This window comes from Panthera pardus, unplaced genomic scaffold (assembly GCF_024362965.1).
Source record: "Panthera pardus isolate Hobbes unplaced genomic scaffold, ASM2436296v1 HiC_scaffold_17, whole genome shotgun sequence".
Taxonomy (NCBI): Eukaryota; Metazoa; Chordata; class Mammalia; order Carnivora; family Felidae; genus Panthera; species Panthera pardus.
Window position 1 is genome coordinate 72,395,624 of NW_026526732.1, and position 21,724 is coordinate 72,417,347.

The 21,724-nt window shown below is 39.5% G+C and overlaps 1 protein-coding gene across 1 annotated transcript; it reads left to right on the forward strand.

The window, feature by feature from the left end:
• The first annotated feature begins 273 nt into the window (after positions 1 to 273).
• CNR1 (cannabinoid receptor 1) lies at positions 274 to 21,677 on the forward strand. Its single transcript, XM_019442829.2, has 2 exons — positions 274 to 386; positions 18,687 to 21,677. The coding sequence occupies exon 2, from the start codon at positions 18,750 to 18,752 to the stop codon at positions 20,166 to 20,168; it is 1,419 nt and encodes a 472-aa protein (XP_019298374.1). The 5' UTR covers positions 274 to 386; positions 18,687 to 18,749; the 3' UTR covers positions 20,169 to 21,677.
• Positions 21,678 to 21,724: the final 47 nt, after the last annotated feature.

The window sequence follows — 21,724 nt, forward strand, 5'->3', positions numbered from 1 at the left end:
AGGGGTCGCCAGTCCCGGTCGTTGTCGCGGGCGGGCGCTGGAGGCAGGGGACGCCGGCGCGCGGGCAGTGTGGACCGACTGACTTACTGACCGACCGACGGAGGCACACCCCGCTCCACCCCACCCCACCCCACCCAGCCTCGCCCGCATCCCCGCGCCGGCGCCGCCTCCCTCGGCCACCCCTTCCTTCTGCACTTCTTTTCCGCCTCCGCCTCTTCTTGGCTCCCGCGGCGCCAGTGCCTTCCCCTGGCCCGGGCGGGGCGCCTCGGCTCCCGGCAGAGCTCCGTGGAGTCGGGCGGAACGTTCCGTTCTAGCAGAGAAGCAGCCCCAGCGCTGGGCGAGAGGTGCCGAGGGAGCTTCTCCCCGAGGACCGGGGGATGCGAAGGGTAAGACCTGGCAGGGTTGCGTTTGGAAATACTTTTTTCCGCCTCCCGCCCCTTCGGGTACTGACCGGTGTGGTCCCCAAGTGTCCTTCGTGGAGTTCTCATTCCGTGTGAGCGAATCGTGCGTCGATGTTTACTTAGCTGTGTAGCCCCAGCTTGCAAACTGTGGTCTGTGCTACTTCTGGAGGTTTCTTCCATTTACTAGTTATTGAATGTGTGTGCACTAACGTGTTTGTAGAAAACGTGTAATTGTGCATGTTTGAGAAATAGGCGCTTGAGTTGGTGCTGAATGTCTGTAAACCATACCAGCAACTAAGTCCTCCCAGAGAAATCCATCGATCTCTGCACCAAACCTAAAAACTGTCTAAAATATTAAATGCCATATGAAGAAATGTATGTCAAATAATAAACTTTTGGTATAGAAAATATAGCTGCAGGAGCCACTCTGCTTTGAGGAAAACTAAATGTACATTTAATATCTAGATTTGAATGTTGATGGAACCATTTAACTCCGAACTAGCCATTAGATGAAAAAAGTTGCTGTGTTTTTTGAAGACATTTCTTGGTAAGGCTCACAATCATAAACGGCTCACCTCTCCAATGCAAATGTTTGCAGTGATAAACACCAGAAGCCGTCATTTGGTCATTTGAAAGTTTGAAAGCAACATGCATGTTTCTAATTTTAGTTTTAGATTAAACAAATGAGAAAAAAATTAGTAATCTATTAATCATTTTGCCTCCCACCTTTTTTATTTCCCTTTAAATTAAATGCGATTATTGTCTTCGTTGTTGCTTTCATGATATATTAAGCATCCTTGGACATTTAATAAGAGATTAGAACAGATTTACTGTTTTTAAAGGTGTTGAAAGATCTCTATGGGTCCCATAACTTCTCCTCATTTTTTATTACCAAGTTAATATCTTTTCAACAAAGGGGGAAATGCAATTTCTTAGCAGAAACTCAGTGGACGTTGAGTATCAGTGGGGTGACCACTGCCATCAATCTATTTTGCAGAATATTGAGAAGCTCAGAGCAACTAACCTTTAAGGTTCCCATAGGACTTTATCTGATTTAAAGTGTTGCTTTTCTAATCCCACCCTACTGACAGTTTGCAAGGGAAGATACACTGATTGATTTTTCTCTGTCCCTTTTTTTCCCCTTGGTAGTCCTTCTAGCTCCCCCCATCTCTAACCCAGTTACAAGCAATTTTATCAAAATAAAAGGCCATGCATAGTTTCTTAAGTGAGACCAATAATTTTCTGATTATATCCATACATGAACAGAATCCACGCACCTTCAGAATTTTAAATGTTGCCTGCTGCAAGCGGTTACTTATGGGCACAATAGCAGTGGCTGTAGTTGGGCAAGAGGCAAGAGGATGGACATGGTTTTCAAAAAACTAATCCATATGAGGTTATCAAGAGAACTTACTGTAAACAGACTCTTTTTGTTCCAAAGATGTCTCCCACTCCAGGCAAGGAGCAATCCTGGCTGAGGTAAGTATCAAGTGTCTGATGGGGAGAGGTCTCATTGTGTTCCTAAGTCTCTGTGGGGGTAAAGTGATACCACAGGGCGGAAATGCTCAGCACTGACCTTTCTAAAATAAAATTACTATGCTTGCATACTCCTTGTCAGGAAGGCAGATTAGATATTCATGCCCCCCCCAATTTAATAGGTAGCCTCCACATATACGCATACAAAAAGAATGTTGTGGCTAGTCCCTTCAATAAACCATAGGTGATATTATTTAATTTGGTGTGTAAAGTTTTACATTTTGGTGAAAATCCGATTTTACGTTGGAGTAGTGCTGGGCTTTGTTTGTTATCCACTGTTTTCTGTCTTTTTCTGTTACCCTTTTCCCAGTGGACTGTGTGCCTCCCTGTCGCCTGTGAGATCGTTCTTCTCTAATAAGCCTAGCTGCAGGATCAGTGTGTTCTTTTTGGCATTTCAAAATGTTAAAATAGTGAAATTGTTAAATGTTACCAAGATGAAACTGCTGGGAATGAAATTCTCTGGGAGAACCACTCTATCTGTGGCATATTATAGTCTATTCCAAAAGAAAACTCCTCGCATCGGTTTACCTATTTTTTCAAGAAAGAAGCAGCCCCATTGATTGTGTTGATAAGTGTTTAGTATGCAGTGTCAGCTTATTAATTACTAAGGCAAAGCCTGAAAAACTCTTTCAAAACAATCTTGTGACATTCTTCTTTGCTTTGACTCAGAATTAACATGAACCACCAGGAAATTTAGACAGGCTCCTGGGTTGCCTTGCATATTAGTGTTTGGAATTAGAATTGGAATACTTGGCTGTTTAAGACTAAAACTATTATGAAATGGAACTTATAATAGCAGTTTATAGTTCACCACGCTTACCAAATGTTTCTTCCCAGAAAACAGTTGGCCTAATAAGAAAAGGGATTATTTCCCATAATTAGCTCTCCAGGAATGCTGCAAAAAAAAAAAAAAAAAAAAAAAAGAGTAATACATTGAATTTGGAGATACCTAACAACACATGATGAGTAAAATGAGATTTGGTTAGAGCATCTTGAATTTGGTTAGGAAGATGGAGCCTGTCCTTGAGGTAGCTGCCTGTTCTTCTTGGGGTAATTACATTAGCTCAGTTGCCTAAAGGACACAGAGTAGAGCTTTCTTTCCTGCAAAGAAAGAAAGAAAGAAAGAGAAAGAAAAAGAAAGAAAAGGATGCTGTGTCTTCACCAGTGTGATCTGTCTCTTCTGTTTTTGTATTCATCATTTTCTAATTGAACTGACAAATTAGTTAGAGGGAATCCAGCCTTTGGGTTTAAATTATTTATAATTCTGCTTTTGCCTCTGAAAAGACCTGGTCCCAACATTGTTTGAAAAACCGCTGGGGCTGAGTTTATATATTGCACGTCTTTATTTTGAGGGACTGCAAGGTCTGCTCGTTTTTCTTTTCTTGACCAAAGAGTGATAGAGAAGTTAAAGAATAAGAGGAAATCAAAACCAATTGATGTACTTCATATTGGCAAAATTTTAACTTCATCCCCCTCCCCCATCTTTGACTCTTTCTCAATCCTGTCCTCATAACAATATTAACTTTCTGTTACATCTGCATAAATGCTGTTTCTGAGGGGTTGGGAGATAGGACACTTTGCCACTGAATTATTGTCTAGTGTTCTGATAATCATTTAATTCACTAATCTGTATCTTCTTAGATTACATTGGGTGAACTGTAGAGCATAGATCAACTCCAATTTCTTCCAAGATATTTTCTGGACTAAAAGAAGCAATAAATGTCATCCAGAATATATATAACATGAAATTATATACTACATAATTAAAAAAATTTTTTTAATGTTTATTTATTTTTGAGAGAGAGACAAAGTTTGAGTGGGGGAGGGGCAGAGAGAGAGAGGGAGACACAGAATCTGATGCAGGCTCCAGGCTCCGAGCTGTCAGCACAGAGCCTGACGCAGGGCTGGAACTCATGCACCCGGGAGATCATGACCTGAGCTGAAATCAGATGCTTAACTGACTGAGCCATCCAGGCACCCCTGTACTGCATAATTTTATATGATTGGGATGTATAATTACACTTGTATACATATATGTGAACAAACTTTTTCATAGATGTGTATCATGACCAACACAAAAGTTCAGACCCATTGCCTTTATATATTTGAATGTATAATTCAGATTTTAAATAAATACCACAAATTTGGGTGAAATGTCCAAAATTAAGGCAGCTGTGCAGATGGACACAGAAGACTCAGGCAAAAGGAGTATCCACCTTGAATCTAAACAAGGAAGGCTGTTCTGATTTTCCAGGATAGTGGAAATCTGCTCCAATCTCACGTGATCTAAGAATCTTGTAAAGGTGCCAGGATGGGCATAACTGCCTTTGATTATGGTTTTCTCATCAACACTGACTGATGTGTTTAATACAGTTTTCACCAGTCTTGCTAGTTGTTTATTATTTTTAGAAAATGAAGTTGGGAGAAAAAGTACAAGGTTATTACTCTGTCACAAAATGCACATCAATATCGTTATATTTGTAACATACAGCACGTTGTCGTGCTATCACAAAAACGTTAAAACTATAGGAAATATTAGAGGGGGCGGGAAGGGAAGGTTGTTTTTAGTGGTTTTCCAGGGCCTCTCTTGGTCCTACTCAAAGAGTTTGATGTTAGAAGAACTTCTATCTTAAACGGGCCTGAATGGATAATAGGTATGTTTATGACCTATCAGTGATAATAGATCACAGCCATTACATAAAGTAATCAGTGCGATTACCTCTAGTTCTTAACAGAAAATATTGAGTAAAAGGTTTCCTGGGTCATATATCTTCACTGAACAGGGTGCCTCGTGGAAAATAAAGCACATGTCATTATAATAGTTTTTCTAGTACATTTGCCATTGCAAATACATTCTTGAGCTAGTTTTCATTGATATTTTCCATATATTTGAGGCATTTTTCCATATGGCATACTGACGAACCACTTCAGCATATCCTTTAATTTAAAGTTTCATTTGGCCAGGTTAATGTCATAATTTAGTGAGCATGAGGTTCATAGTTGTGTTTGGATGGGTTTTCGAAGGAAGAATTGTTTACTAGCCAGACCTGAGCAAATGGGCCTGGCGGAGTCATAGCAGTCGTTCTGGAATACTACAAATTCTGTTTTAGCCCCCGCTGGAGAAATTTTCACACCTGCACTTAAGGAAAGCTTTCAAAGTTTTTCTTTGTTTGTTTGTTTTCTTTTCTTTTGTTTTTGAATATATGAGTTGAGACTGGTTAGTGGGAATCAGTGGCTCCTAGCCAACTCTTTTTTTAACCTATGGTGCTGTTGCATTATATCCTGTATTTTTGAATAAGCTTATTAAGGTAGGTTTTGCATTTTGTTAATGCAACAAGGGATTTAAGTTCCCATTTCTCCTAACCTAGATGGCAAATAGTTTTTCCCTACAAGCACAATATTTTATTATCTGACTCTTATCCTTCCACTGGAGTTTGGATTCTTAATTGCGTAGAGTTTGGATTCATTGAGTAGAAATTTGATATCTTTGGCTTGATTCTTTACCATCATTATCAACTCTGAAAAGCATTTAAAATTTGTTTTTGACTTCAGGAGATAAAGTGCGGTATAGTTTCCTAAATCTGACAATGTAATATCTATTTTTTTATTCCTACTAGCAAATTCCATGCTATTGCTTTTTAAGGAAAGGCAGAGGCATTTTTCAAAGATGTGCCAGGCAATCTGTTGTGGTAGTTGAATATACTGGCAAATGCTTTCACAAACTGTGTATGTCAGTAGTATATTTAAATATAATTAAAATAAAATATAATTAGGAAATAATGTTTTTCAAAGTTTATGTTTAAATGGGAGGGTTCCCTTCTTCCCTCATTATTTCTTCATCTGTTCTTTTAGACCATATATTCAGAGAAGAATGTTGGAATATGAGTTCTATAAATTGAGTTAAGTTACAAGGAGCTTTACATTTAAATTGGTGATAAATTCCAGTGTGCTTTTTAAAAAACAAATTTCTCCTTGCACATATGGACATTCATACTATAGGAAATTTTAGAGCACTGACTTCTGTTGGTCAAGAGGCTAAACAAGATGTTTGTAATATAGCAAGTAAACTGATATCATGTGTAGTGTGCCTTTGTCACTCATTTCCTTTTAACTCAGCTATATTTAAAAATCATCAACTTGATTTATCCTTTAGAAAAGAGACTTAATTTAATGCCACTATGATCTGTGTATGTTGGTTTATTCCAGTGTGGCTTGTTCAGTGGACCAGATTTTCAACTCATTTCGATGCACTGCTACCAGAATTTGTAAATGTTTTCTCTAGCATTTGTACAAGTTGTGGTGAGCAAGTGATATGCATGTGGAGAAGGAAAGCTGAAGAATTTAATACAGAACCAAAGTAAGCAAAAGATTGTCCCAAGAGTCCTGTGTCTTTGCATACATGGGGATTTGACTTCAGAAGATAGACAACTACTTTTGGAAATTATATCAAACTTCTTACAAACAACAGCCAGAAAAGGGAAAACCTTTGAATGATTTTAGTCCTCAGCTAAGGAAATGAAGGATGAGTAATCTATGATCCATTTTTATTGATGAAATAATTAAAGAGGAAACAGTCTGCCCAAAGTCAGATATTTAAGTACTTTGGGATACATTTCCATGTATTTATAACTTTTAGGTATTTTTGCAAGATATATGCCAGCTATAAGCAGTATGAATTGCATAATCTAATTCTGTAAGTTAATTTGCAGCCAGTCTGCATTACTTAGACCTCCTGCAAGATTTCAATTTTAGTTTGTTGTTTTCTGGGTTCATCTCCTGCCATACATTATTTTACAGTTTGGGGAAGAGAAGAACAGAAACAGAAACATTTCCAGCTTAAAAAAAATAAGCTGAAATGTTACCTACTTTTACTGGTTTCCCTTCTTTTATTCTCAGCCATCCTTCCCAGGGGCGTCGAAAGGAATGGCTACCAGTTCTAGAGAACTTTGCACACATAGACTTTGTAAATAGAATTAGGAGAAAATTGTGTGGAGTTCTTAATTTATGCCTTAGTGCTGGGTAAGTACATATTATATCTTGAAGCCACATTGCTTTGTTGGACAAAAATATAACAATAAGTTTGCTGAAGAGGTGCAGAGAAGCCCAGAATTGTAGACTGAAAAACCTTGAGAGGTTCCCCACTCATTATGTTTATTTTCAGGCGAGACCACATTATTCTATTTCAGTCACATAGAAATATCTTGGTTTTAAACGTCTTTTAGAGACTACTTTGTCATGAGCGGGCTCCCTTAGCAATCCATTTCAATGATCTAAAAGCCTATACTCCTAGAATATTCCTTGTTCCTGTCTAACCTCAATTCTTCTTAAAGGTTAATTTTTATTTCTCCCCCTCATTTAGTGTTTCTCATGGGCCTCCGTAATCTTTAACAGTAGCTTTTAAACTTTAGAGTGTGTTAGAATCTCCCAGAGGCCTTGTGCCCCAAATCCTAAGGTTTCTGACTCGGTAGGTCTCAAGTGACCTGAGAATTTGCAGTTTTTGTAAGTTCGGCTGGTGGGGAGACTACCCCTTACGAACCTCCGACCTGTAAAAGAACTGTGTGCACTCACAGACCACTGTGTGACTTCTCACACTGTTCTTTGAGATGTGTCCTAGATGTCCAGCCCATTCTTACCTATCTTACTTCCTAATTCTTTACCTTCACGTCACTTTTTCTGAATACCTGCAGTTCCTCAGCTCTGTGCATAATCGCAAAATTGCATCACACAAATCTCAGGAAGAGTTTGACCTTGAATGAGTACAATAAAATTACCTTATGGTTTCAGTGACATCAAAATCCTATACTTGCATCCAATTTGCACACTTACTTCTTAATCGGAACTACATTTTCAAAGCATATTCTCCATCTTTACTGAAACCTAGTTCAGTTCTGTTTGTATACAATTATTTGCATCTTTTATTGTATCTTTTTCTTGAGAGACAGAGAGAAAGCACGCAGAGAAGGGGCAGAGAGAGAGAGAGAATCCCAAGCAGGCTCCCTGCTGTCAGCACAGAACCTAATGTAGGGCTCGAACTGACAAACCGTGAGATTGTGACCAGAGTTGGGCGCTTAGCCAACTGAGCCACCCAGGCACCCTTATAATTATTTGCATCTTGAAAACATATTTTTATGTTTGTATCTTGCATGTTAGTACACACTTAATTTTTTTTTAACATTTCAGCTAAAGAAAGTGGCACATAAGTACCTAGTTTATAAAATCATGGTTGAAGGGAACCCTGGCTTTATACAATAAGAACTTATTTAAAATTATTCCAGTGAAAAAATGATAGGAAGGAAATTGAACTATTTAGAAAGCTACCATATCTTGATTTGTATGAGTACTTGAACAAATATTCACTTACCTTGTGAAATATTCCATTTTAGCCCCTGTAATGATAAATACTTTTCTGTTCTTTTTCATCACATAATTATGGCCTGTGTTGGTGATTTTGTATCTGCAAATTGGAGAGCCAAATGTTTTGTAAAATAGAAATGAGTTGGGTTTGTTATTAGAATTGATTTTGGGCTCCTGAGATATCCCCATCTTACATTTAGCATCTGTTGGCATAAACATATCATTTGTTTTTATAGAACTACTTTCCTTTTCTCATCTTTAATTACTTTCTTGAGGCAGAATTCCAAATATTCACAATTAATTTTTATCAATATATTAAATTTTCTCAATGCCCTTTTGCCCCAGAAAAGCAATTAAAAATTTAGTTTTTGTATGGAGTAGTAATAACCCATTTTAATCCTCCATAACATATTTTCTTATTTATGTTTTAATTAATTCAGTTGTAAGATACATGAAATGTTGTAGCAGGAAGAGAAGTTGCTCAACCAAAGCAAGAACTATGTCCACTGAATAGAATAACAAATTGATTCCTGAGGGTTTATAAAAGCCACTCCATCTAGTGGTTGAATTTTCACATAAACTTCTCTTGACAAGTTGTTTTCAAAACATACTTGCACATGGGGAAACCCATTTGGGAAAGATTAATGCATAATAACATGTATTTGGGATAGGGAAAAAGTTCATTATCATCATCATTTCATACATTGTCTTTAAAGGCCTATCAACAGCATGTAAGTAGGATTCATTCAAGGTTGTGCACATCACAGAAATCTCTCTGTATATCATGGCTGTGTGCCTCAACATTGAGGTTCATGACACACACCGGGGTAACCAAGGATGAGAATGAAAGGTAGATACCTGTTCTTTTGCCTCTAGCTTCCACTTGCCATCAACATAACTTCTGTTTAATAGTGGGATAAAAGATCCTGGGGTAAATAATTGTTGATGCCTTTTATATAACCTTTACATTTGGGGAGTTGTTTTTTTTTTTTTTTTCCAGGTAACTCTTTCGTGTATTAGACCAAAACTCAGTTTTAATTCCCTAACATAACCAGCTGACTTTATGCCAAGGAAAACTATCCACAGTTAAACACCATTCTGCTAAGATAGATCTGCCATGCTGCTGATGAGCACCAGTAAGCATTTAGGTATTGAGTACCTGCCCTGTGCCAGGCAGAGGGCATGCGAGGCATGTAAGACAGGTCCCTATTCTCAAGGCGTTCATGATTTGAAGGGTTCAGCAGTGCCCAGCCTCTGTCCTGGGAGAAAACCTCAAAGCAAATATAGGAAGGGGATTACACAACCCAATTATTGAGATGCACAACCCAATATTGTTTGATGATGAAATATCATATGCCTATTACATGTTTTCATATCCTACTGTATTCTGTCCTCTGTGGGAGGAGAAGGACAGATGGGTGGCTTTTATTTGATGGAGTGGAGTGGGGTGGAAAATCATTCCTCTTGCTTCCTTGACCCATATCTATTACATGGGTGTAATACATGGATATGTATTTAATGTCTACGTTGCTAGGCACAGAGTATGTGCCCAATAAAAATGTGTTATGTGAAGCATGCGAGGGCCTGTAACTTTGTATCCATCAGCCACACTGCTGTAGTAACACCGCTTTGTGATCTTTGGGCACCAGAGATCTGTCACAAGCACTCCCTTGTTGGAGCCTAAGGTTTACAAAATTTCTTTTTCCTTGATTCCAGCCACCATCCTAGGAACAGGCCACAGAGAGTCACCTGTCTGAGCCGACCAAAACTATTCTGCTCATGGTGGGAAATTGAGTGATTTCAGGGAGTTTGAATTTGTCCATATGGGAATGAATATTTCAAACTTTTGTTCACTAACAACCATCATGTCTCATTCAGACCTAGAGAAATTGTCCTCTCTCTTCCTCGCTGGTATTGTGGAAACTGTCATTATTGTCCACATTCCTTACAATTAATTGAAGGGGAAAAAAAACTGTCTAATTTTTTTAAAAATAGTGAAAAGACAAGTTACATTTTATTTATTATTTGCCAACAGTCACTGAAAATAAGGTGCTAATCCAGGGTTAGGATTTATTGCTTATAGTTAATTATCATACTTGTCCCTGGAGACCACAGGGCAAGAATGATTTGCAAGTGCTGTGGGCAATCTTTTGCTGTCAACAGATCTTCCTTGAGATTTTAGTTGTTTATTGTGTAAAGTGATCACGTACTGTCTAGTACCTCCTTTTCCCAAAATCAATTCTTCCCCCTTCCGTAGAAACAAAGAAAAGTGTCTTATTAAATGGTCCCTGGACTTCAAAGTTAAGTGCAGGGACTTGAAGTTACACAGACTTGGGTTGAGTTTAGCTCTGCCCTCTAGGTAGAGACCTTGGGCAAAGCATTTTACCACTCTAAGCCTCAGGTTTTTCATATGTAGAATGGGGATTATAATAGCACCTAATTCATGTAAATATATATATATATATATATATATATATATAGCACACAAATATTCTAATTTTTCTTATTAAAACATTTGGGAATTGGAATTTTCTCTATTGTGCATTTAATCACCCAGATCACCCAATCACTCTGAGATCTGAACCTGGAGAAACAGGACTTGATTTTTCATTGGACTTAATTTGTATGCTCATGGATTCAAAGAGAATGTATTCTTTTGTTGAAAGATGAAGGAAGAAGCTGAAAGGTATGCTGCACCATTGGACAAAAAGTAGCATGCTTTAAACTACTTCTGTCTTTGGTAATGAACTGTCAGATAATCTATCTGCTGGGTTCTACGTATTTTATGGGCTGGAATAATACATCACTTTTGACTTTTAATGGCCAAACTTCACATGCAAGATAAAGACAGTCTTAAGGAGTATTTGTATATGGACCATGGCTTCAATTGAATTGAAAATTTTGCATGTTCTCTTTTAAGGGAAAGCTGCATCAATTATGCTTGATCACTTCCTTTACAGATTTGTAGAAAAAGTAGCTCTCTCTAAAAAAAGATATAGGCACTTAGAGGAAACATCAAAATAGCAGAACAGGGGTGCCTGGGTGGCTCAGTTGGTTAAGCAACCAACTCTTGATTTTGGCTCAGGTCATCATCTCATGGCTCTTGAGATCAAGAACCCATGTTTGGCTCTGTGCTGATAGCAGGAAGCCTGCTTGGGACTCTCCTTCTCCCTCTCTCTCTCCGCCCCTCCCCCACTCATACTCGCTCTCTCTCTCTCTCTCTCTCTCTGTCTCAAAATAAATAAACTAAAATAGATAAATAAACTAACTTTAAAAATAGTAGAACAAAATTAAATGGCAAATGGATAAATAGAATTGGCTGTAAAGCCAACAAATCATTTCATTTATATCATTAATTTGCTTTTGTGATAGGCTTTTCTTATGGAATCATCACCTCATAGTGAATGTTTAATCTGATGTAGTTTTAAAGGTGTTAATTCTTAAGCCCTAAAATTCTTTAAATTTTAATAAACCTTAAATGTTAAATAATAAACCTTTAAATGTTAAATAATTTATAGCCTTATAAATGCCTTAATGTCTATTTAGTTCATATTAATTGATGTATTTTTATGAAATATATTTTTTTACTAACAAAGACCAGAGAAAATGGTGCATTTAATAACTTCTATTCCACATTAGAAAATATATGAAAAGCTAAAGCTTTGAGAACCAACCAAGCATTACCTACATAATGGAATTTTCTTTTATATATGGGAAAAGGAGCTGACATTAATACAAAGAAGAAGGATTATGTATTTTTGCCTGAATTATCAGGATAATTAAGTCAATCCTTTATTTCTCTTTGCTAGAAGATAATGCAAAAAGTGACCAAACTACTTGAATAATTCCCAAACTCTGGTGGTTATGTAAGAGTTAGAAAAGACTCAGTTGCCCATTCAACCATAGCAGAAGCATCATTCATAGAGTGACAATGTTGGCCCATGAGATTTGCCATGTATACTGAGGACATGTCTTAGACATAATGCAATTATAAGGGTCAACTAAAATCTTCCTACCAACTTTAGAGAAATATATTATCAAGTAATTTTTTCTTAATCAAATTAGTAGAAACCAGACTTGTTCCTAGAAATGAATGGAGAATAATAAATACATCCACTGGCACCTTCATTCTCTTGAACCTTCACAAGGCTCTTTTACAGGGCTAGATGAGCAGAACACAAAGCCAACAAAGAAATTAGGGAGAACGATAGGGTTAAGCAAGGGCCTGGGACTCATGCATTTGACATTTTGGACTCTTATCAGCCTAGAAACTATGAGATTGGCATTGTCTCCTTAAAGCATTTGTAAACGTAGGATATTAGAGAAGGAGCCTGGTGGCGGGGGGTGGGGGGGGGGGGGTGGGGGGTTGGGGGGTTGTTGCGGATACAGTCTATATCAGGAACACTGGTCCTTCTGATGTGTCTAGAGGGTTTTCTGCCCAACTAGACGTGACATCCTGCAGGGAGCAAATGTTGCCTTCTGCCTGTTTCCTCAGAGATGCCGCATAGGCCAGAACTGCAAAGATTTGGACTCCAGATAGAACAGCAATAAATATCTAAATTATTAAAATGTCTCTTTAAAACAAAGAAAGTCTTCAGCAGGGCAATGAAGACTAAAATAGCCTGCTATTAATTATATTGATATAGAAAAGACTCTATTTGAAGTCTTGTTTTGTTATTCAGTGCTCACCTTAATGAGGACACGGATATTTTATACCCTTAGGGGTTATAGAAACAAAGATGTGACTCTAGGTAGACTTTAGAAAACTTTATGCTGCTGGTGTACCCAGAAAATTTCTTTGATGATACCACAGCCTGCCAGTTAATGCAGAAGTTTGGGGGTGGTAGATGGGAAACAAGTGTGCGTGTAGTGAGGTGGACAAACACAACAGGTGATGTCATTCTAAAAACTTGAGTCGTTTCTTTTTTTAAATAATAGATTCAACACATGGAAATATTTTTCATTTTTATAAAAGCATAATTTATAGCTTAAATTACTAGAACAAGTTGATTATATTTTTAAAAACAGAATCCTAGGAAAATCCCCTTAAATGTCATTCAATCATTGTTTTACTATAACAGTAATAAAAACCAACTGCTTCTTTAATAGGTGCATCTATGCACCTTGCTAGAAATTTCCAATTATGATTTTCCCAGTCGCACACAAAAACACAATTAATGGCAGCTGCATCCCCCAAAGCCTAAACTATATTACTAGTGAACTCTCAAAGAAAATTCTCAATGCGAAAGATAATGAGGTGAAAATTACTGTAATAATCCAAATGTAGAAATAAAGGGAAGAATTACTGAAATGCAGAGGACCACTTTCCCATCGTGATCCCATTAACTGTTAAAATAGCCTGTGCACAGTGGTACTTTGACATTACTGAGATCCTTGAACTGCAGAAAATCCGTGTATACTTTAGAACTGTATTCCTTAATTAAGGTTGCCTGATACTGGACAGAAATTACTCTATATTTCGTAACCACACCATGCTCTGGCTCAAATGTAACAAGTTAGTTTGTTTTAATGAAAGTCCTTGGTTGCAATAACGTGGAAAATGTGAGCACATATGTGGTGATCTTAATACAGAGTAAGTCACAGGCACACATGTTCTGCATTGCTGAAGAAAGATCTGTGATCTTTTGTCATCACTGAAGAAGCTTTATAGCTCTTCCAGATACTAAAATTTTAATCCTCGAGGTCATGCCAGTAGGCAGATTTACCTAGATGGGCTGGCATAGGAAATAATGACTTAGTAGGAGGTAGTCTTAATTACTATTGACAAAATGCCTTAATTTGAGTTTGTAAGAAGCTAGAAGACTTGAATATGATACAGAAAACAAAATGACTTTATTCTGGTTACTGTTAGTGCTTAAAACAGTGCATAAAGTCCAAAAGCAAAAATTCTGGGGTCTGACAGACACGGGTTCCACTACAAACTCTTCGTCTTCCGGACAATTTGCTTAACATTAACAACTAATGATTTCCATTCCTTTATGTGAAATGGTGATTATAAATAAGCACCTGATAGACTTGTCATGACAATTTAATGGTAGAATATGCATAAAGTCTTTGGAATACCTGGGGTATAATAGAGTTCCAAATAAAGTTTCCTCCTCCCTCACCCCTGTGTGCATCTGCTATTTCCTTCATGCTTTAAGTGCTGAGACAAAAATGAAAACTGAATAAGCAGCCTGTGATCTAACAAAGCAATGTGTTATCTTGAGATAATAATTTATGGTAAGAGTCATAGTACTAAGTAATGATAACAATTAATATTTATTGAAGATTTACGTTTTGTGCCAGGCAGTATGTTAAGTGCTTTACCTGACTTTTTAAAATTTAATTTCTATGGGGCGCCTGGGTGGCTCAGTCTGTTAAGTGTCCGACTTCAGCTCAGGTCACGGTCTCGCGGTCCGTGAGTTCGAGCCCCGCGTCGGGCTCTGGGCTGATGGCTCGGAGCCTGGAGCCTGCTTCCAATTCTGTGTCTCCCTCTCTCTCTCTGCCCCTCCCCCGTTCATGCTCTGTCTCAAAAATAAATAAACGTTAAAAAAAATTTTTTTTTAAATAAAATAAAATTTAATTTCTAGGACAATTCTGTGATTTAGGCAATATCATCATCAAACTCATCCCCATTTTGTAGATGAAATGCTGAGGCTTAGAGAGATTAACTACTCGCCCAAGTACAAGTCTCACAGTAATCTTGGTCTTCTAACTCCTAATTCAGTGTTTTCTTCATTACTAGTGTTTTGACTGGTTGGAATTAGTGGGGAAAAGAAGGGAGATAGTAGCGACCCTGGCTTCGGTTAAAGGGATGATGGTTCATCAAGGCTAAAAGCAGCTCTAGACATACTGTCTAATATGGTAACCAGTAGCCACGTGTGGCTATTAAGAACTTCAAACATGGCTGGTACCACATGTTGAAGTGATAATATTTTGGATCCACTGGGTTAAATAAGGTATCAAAATTATTTTCACCTTTTACCATTTCCTTTTTTACCTAGATAGTGGAAACTTTGATATTGTATATGTGGCTCACATTACATGTTTATTAGACAGCACTGTTCTAGAACCAGAACATCTGGGTTCATTCTGGCTCTACCACCTACTGGCTGTGTGAATGGCGAGTTACTTACCCTCTCTGTGCCTTTCATCTGTGAAATGGGGATAAGAACGGCACCCACCTCATAGGGTCATTGTGAATGATAAGCAGTTTGAATACTTACCTGGCAGGGGAAATATCCTGATCACGATAAGCAATTTGATACACATAAGAAGGTCAGGATGCCACCTACACATAAGTTCTCCAGAAGTGCTTAAAAAGGGAAAATCAGCAAGATTTAGTAGTCTTCTTATTATAAAGGCCAAGAAAGAAGAGGAGTCCATGGTAAGTTCAAGGTATGAGCTTGGACAACTTAATACAGTTATTCATAATTCCATAAGAAATGTGAAAAGAGACATGACTGGAGGCCATTTGCTGCAGCAGTATCTGTAACAACAAGAAGTGATAACCTAAACCTTCATCAGAAGGAGGCTGGTCATGTTCATTTAGTGGATACATGAGGCACCTGCTAAATGGAGGGAGGGTTCGTGGACCAATGTGCAACTGTCTTCACGTATACTTGTAAATGGAAAAGCAAGCAGCGGAACAGTATGTATAGCATCTTAGTATCTGTTAAAAATAAAGCAAAGAGGAAATGAATTTATATATCTGCTTGAATATGCATGCACAGTATCTTTGGAAAGAGTAACAAGGACCTTCTTGCCACTGAGGAGGAAAACTGGATGGCTGGGACATGGGGACGAGAGAGCCTGGCTTTGCTGTATATCCTTCTGTGCTTTTGAATTTGGAATCGTATGAATGTAATATATACATATAAATGATCAAAATTTCAAATAAATTCGTTTTTAATTGGGCAGCGTGAAGGACGAGTAGTTACTTGACATAGGAGGACTTAGGGGTTGGAGTTACTGGACTGGCTCCCAGGAGGAGATGTTGGGCTCAAGTTTTGATTTTTAGGCCAAATATCCATTGAATTCATTACCTTTCTCTCCTCTAATTTTAAGAAAAGACAAAGAAGTAGTATTAAATCACTGCTTTAATGCACCAGTTAATAAAATTCAACTGCCACTATTAGGTTCACATGAACATTTCTAAGGGAGACCGGCCCTCTCTTTCTCATCTGCTATTGTGCATCAGGCTGGTGAAACACATAAGAAAAAAAGACACCACTCCTGTGCTTGGAAGCCATTTTCTAGTTATGGAAATAAATATGTAAGCTCATGATTAAGTGATATGGTGGGGCCTGTAATAGAGGGAAAGCCTGGGGGAACTAGTTCTGCCTGGTGGGGAGGGCTAGCCAAAGAGATGTCAGAAATGGAGGTAACTTAATGTAACGGAGAGCTTGGAAATGGGTATTTCGGACAGAGGGAGGCTGAGAGGAAAGAAGGAAGGTGTGCAGGTGTGATCCAAAGAGCAGCATGCCTTCCAGGGCCAGAAAGCGCTGTGTTTTAGTACGGGTGGGAGTTGAGAGGCAAAAGTCAGATTTGAGGATATGCCAGGACCATTCACAGCTCTCTCACAAATCGTGGCCATTTTCTGAATCCCTCAGATTGCAGGTGAAAATTTTCATTTGTAAATGGAGTTGTTTAGCAAAGGGAGGTTTGCAAAGAGCAGAGTTGATTCAAGAGACAGCCTGGACTCAGGTGTGGCAGAATGTGGGGAGGTGGGCCACATTTAGCCACTGTCCCTGGTTCAAATTACTGTATAAACGGAACAAACCCCCACCCCCCCATCGTGATACTGAAGGTATTCATTTAAATTTTTTTTTCTTTGCCTCCATATTCTGTTTCCACTCACACTAATCCTACATACTCTTGGCATAAGCATCCTTTCCTTGGGGAAGCCTCCTTCAACCCCCTAGACTGGCTGCTCCCACAGCATCTTGCATATCACCAGTCACAGCTGCCACCACACTTCATCATAATTACGGGGTCAGCTGTCTGTCCTCTGCCACACAGTATACTTCATGTGACAGGGACTCTTTCTCGATACTCTTAGCCCCTATGCCTACCTACCACAGTGCCTGGCACGTAGTGGGTGCTCCATAATTTGTCAAAGGGGTGAGTAAATGAATCATTAATTCAGATAGGTAGGATCTCTGTGTTTTAGCGGGAGGACTCAGATCCTTTTAATTTGTTCCAAGGTAGTAACTATCTCCCTCTCCAATACAGTGTGATATGTTTTTAAAAAAGAAAAATACAATTAGGAAGTAAAATGCTGGTTTTTATGATTACTTTAAAATTATTATAGGTATCACTCAGTCCTTCTAATATCTTTATAAGCAAAAGAGCCTAATAGCCACGTTTTAAATAAACATTTATAAATAGTGAAATCAATTCTCTGGATGTTTATTTTGAAACAAAAACAAATTGCTTAGCTTAGAATTGAAGAACCCTTAAAATTTGGCCTCCTTTTCTCAGTCGTCCTCATTTCTGGTGCCATCTACCTGGAAAGACTGGGACTCCATAAAGGCCTGTTTCCTGTCTCCCAGCATGCTTGTGTCACTGCACCACTCATGGGGGACACTGTCAGGAAGCACTCTCCCATCATCACCGCTTTCCAGGGTTAAAGATCTTGGTCTTCCCATGAGCCTCAGTGCAAGTTTGCCCTTCATGACATTTGTCTTGGTTGGTGTGGACATTTTTGAAATTCACCTCAGCCATAGCTTGGTCCACATGTCTCCTCTGGGAGAGGAAACTTGCCTAACGGAGACAGGCCAGAATCCAGATCTTTTCCCATGGAAGGATCCTTTGGTTCTAAACCTCTCTTCCTCCTCCTTCGCACTCAGCACACAGGCCGTGCAACACAGTTCCTGATTCCACACCATCTTGCTTTGGGGTTGTGCTGTATGTTCAGTCTTACCTGTACGACAAGATGGTGAGTCTTCAAGAGCAGACGTTGTGTGACGTGTCGCTCTCCCCCATCCCCACCAGCGTTAGGACACTGCGTGTATGTGACAGTAGAAACCGGGTGGTAACACTTCCTAATGCGACCATGAGGTGCATGCCATGCCCAAGGCACATTTCCTTTAGCTTGACAATCAGGAAGTCTATACAGGATCACACAGTGACTTAAATCCAGGCAGCTTAAATAATGAAAGAGATATTTTTTGGTGGATGCCACCAACATCACCAACTTCGGGTGGCTTTTCTCTGACTGACTGACTCATTTTGTTGATTAAATCTGACAAGAATTTCATTTAGGCTCAGAGACAGGAATGAAGTAACGTGATGGTACACATTTGGGATATTTACAGTAGGTTTTAAAAAAATTATTGTTATTCTCCCAGTCTTCTCACCATTCAGCTTATTTGTTTTCCCTCCTGTTAGGATTCCCTGCTGCGGGTCTCCTCCTCAGTCATTTTGAGTTTGGCCTAATCCAAGACAGAGGTTATGAAGTCTATCCTAGATGGCCTTGCTGATACCACCTTCCGCACCATCACAACAGACCTCCTCTACGTGGGCTCCAATGACATTCAGTACGAAGATATCAAAGGTGACATGGCATCCAAATTAGGGTACTTCCCACAGAAATTTCCTTTAACTTCCTTTAGGGGAAGTCCCTTCCAAGAAAAGATGACTGCAGGAGACAACTCCCAGTTAGTCCCGGCAGACCAGGTGAACATCACCGAATTTTACAACAAATCCCTTTCATCCTACAAGGAGAATGAGGAGAACATCCAGTGTGGGGAGAACTTCATGGACATGGAGTGCTTCATGATTCTGAACCCCAGCCAGCAGCTGGCCATCGCCGTCTTGTCCCTCACACTGGGCACCTTTACGGTTCTGGAGAACCTGCTGGTGCTGTGTGTCATCCTTCACTCCCGCAGCCTTCGCTGCCGGCCCTCTTACCACTTCATCGGCAGCCTGGCAGTGGCCGACCTCCTGGGCAGCGTCATTTTTGTCTACAGCTTTGTTGACTTCCACGTGTTCCACCGCAAAGATAGCCCCAATGTGTTTCTTTTCAAACTCGGTGGGGTCACCGCCTCCTTCACGGCCTCAGTAGGCAGCCTGTTCCTCACGGCCATTGACAGGTACATATCTATTCACAGGCCCCTGGCTTATAAGAGGATTGTCACCAGGCCCAAGGCCGTGGTGGCATTTTGCCTGATGTGGACCATAGCAATTGTGATTGCTGTGCTGCCTCTCCTGGGCTGGAACTGCAAGAAGCTGCAGTCTGTTTGCTCAGACATTTTCCCGCTCATTGATGAAACCTACCTGATGTTCTGGATCGGGGTCACCAGTGTGCTGCTGCTGTTTATCGTGTACGCATACATGTATATTCTCTGGAAGGCTCACAGCCACGCGGTCCGCATGATTCAGCGCGGCACCCAGAAGAGCATCATCATCCACACGTCAGAGGACGGCAAGGTGCAGGTGACACGGCCCGACCAAGCCCGCATGGACATCAGGCTGGCCAAGACCCTGGTTCTGATCCTTGTGGTTTTAATCATCTGCTGGGGCCCTCTGCTTGCGATTATGGTGTATGATGTCTTTGGGAAGATGAACAAGCTCATTAAGACGGTGTTTGCCTTCTGCAGTATGCTGTGCCTGTTGAATTCCACCGTGAACCCCATCATCTACGCTCTGAGGAGCAAGGACCTGAGACATGCTTTCCGGAGTATGTTCCCCTCGTGTGAAGGCACCGCACAGCCTCTTGATAACAGCATGGGGGACTCGGACTGCCTGCACAAGCACGCCAACAACACAGCCAGTGTTCACAGGGCCGCGGAGAGCTGCATCAAGAGCACGGTCAAGATTGCCAAGGTGACCATGTCTGTGTCCACAGACACGTCTGCCGAGGCTCTGTGAGCCTGACGCCTTCCTGGCAGCCCAGGAAAAGAAGTTCATTTTTTTTTAAAGCTTAAAATCTAGAAAAGTCTGTCGTCTCATCGGTTATATTTTTTTAAGTTTACCATGCTCAGTGAAAGGTGATTGTCACCAGGATCAGTTATCAGTTCTCTAGCATTTCAATAGCATAGGTACTGAAACTCAGTTCTTCAGGAGTTTATAGTGAAGAAAGCCTGCTGCTTATGTGACTGAAGCTTCTTCAGAGTCTCAGTGAAACGGGAGAGAAACCTGTGGCTACACAGTTTGAAGTCTAAGTAACCACAGGGAAACACCATCAAATGAGTAATGCCTTTGTAACCACAACTTTCATTATAATGTGAAATGTATTTGTCCATAAGTATCAGAGATGTCCATTTTTACAAGTTACAGAGTACTAAAGTAGAGCTATTTTGTAAAAATGTATTGTGTCATGTGAGATGTGTATCCGTGTTTACTGTGTGTTATTTATATTTGTCTAGTTCAGCAAAACTGAAAGGTAGACTTTCATGAGAACAGTGGAACACAAGCAGCAGATACGTGCCAGTGAGATCACTTTTTAAAAAATTATTGCCCGTGACTTTTAGACACCTTAACATTTTTTTCCAATCTATTCAAATTTGACATTGAAATAACCATAAAGGTTTATTTTTTGTTAATGAAACGGGAAGAATTTGAAGACTATCCAGAATATTGAGCAGAATTCGTTGACACTTAAGAATTTGTTAGCCCTGCATTTTCATACGTGGACACTTATTATCTTCTGGACTATAGCTGTTCTGTTGGGTGATGGATTACAATCAGAATGGAAGAGAGAAGGCATATTGACTTTTCTGGCTGACATCTCTGATTTTCTTTAGTCTTTAGCTATTACTAGACCTCTTAAGACAGCATGTGTCAATCTTAATGTATATTGTTATCACTGTGCAATTGCTGTTTACTTGAAGGGTACTGCATTCTTATATTCCAGGTTTAAGTAGATTTCATGCCTGGGTGGCCAAATGAGTCTTCATTTTTTCTTAATTGAAAAGAAGTATTGTCTGGATCAGTAAAATTATACCGTGTGTGAGTGTGAATATAAATGTGTGTGTGTGTGTATCTATCCCGTAACTGTTACAGTAATGTCGTAAAGTGAGAAAACTGTGACCAAGTATAAACCGTATCACTCGCTGCATTCTTGCACATGAAGTCAGTTTCTAAAATTGAGTTCTTCCAGAAACCTTGTTGATAAAAATACTCACCATAAACGTTCAGGAAATTCTCCTCCCTTCCCCCCACCTTGAGAGATTGGGTCAAGTGCTACTAAATTGACCTTTAGATATTTCAAAAGACCAGTGTCTGGCAAGGAATCATCAATGACAGACGCAAGTGAAGGTCTATATTTACCATGTCAGTGTTGGGAAATGAGTATCTTGGTTTCTGAGCACCTAATGTTGACCAAGTCCACAGATCATCAGAAGGGAAGTGGTTCTAAATAAAGCCCCCGTGGTAACATTTTTCCGCTGAGTGTGTAGTGATATGACCCTGTTTAACTAGCACTG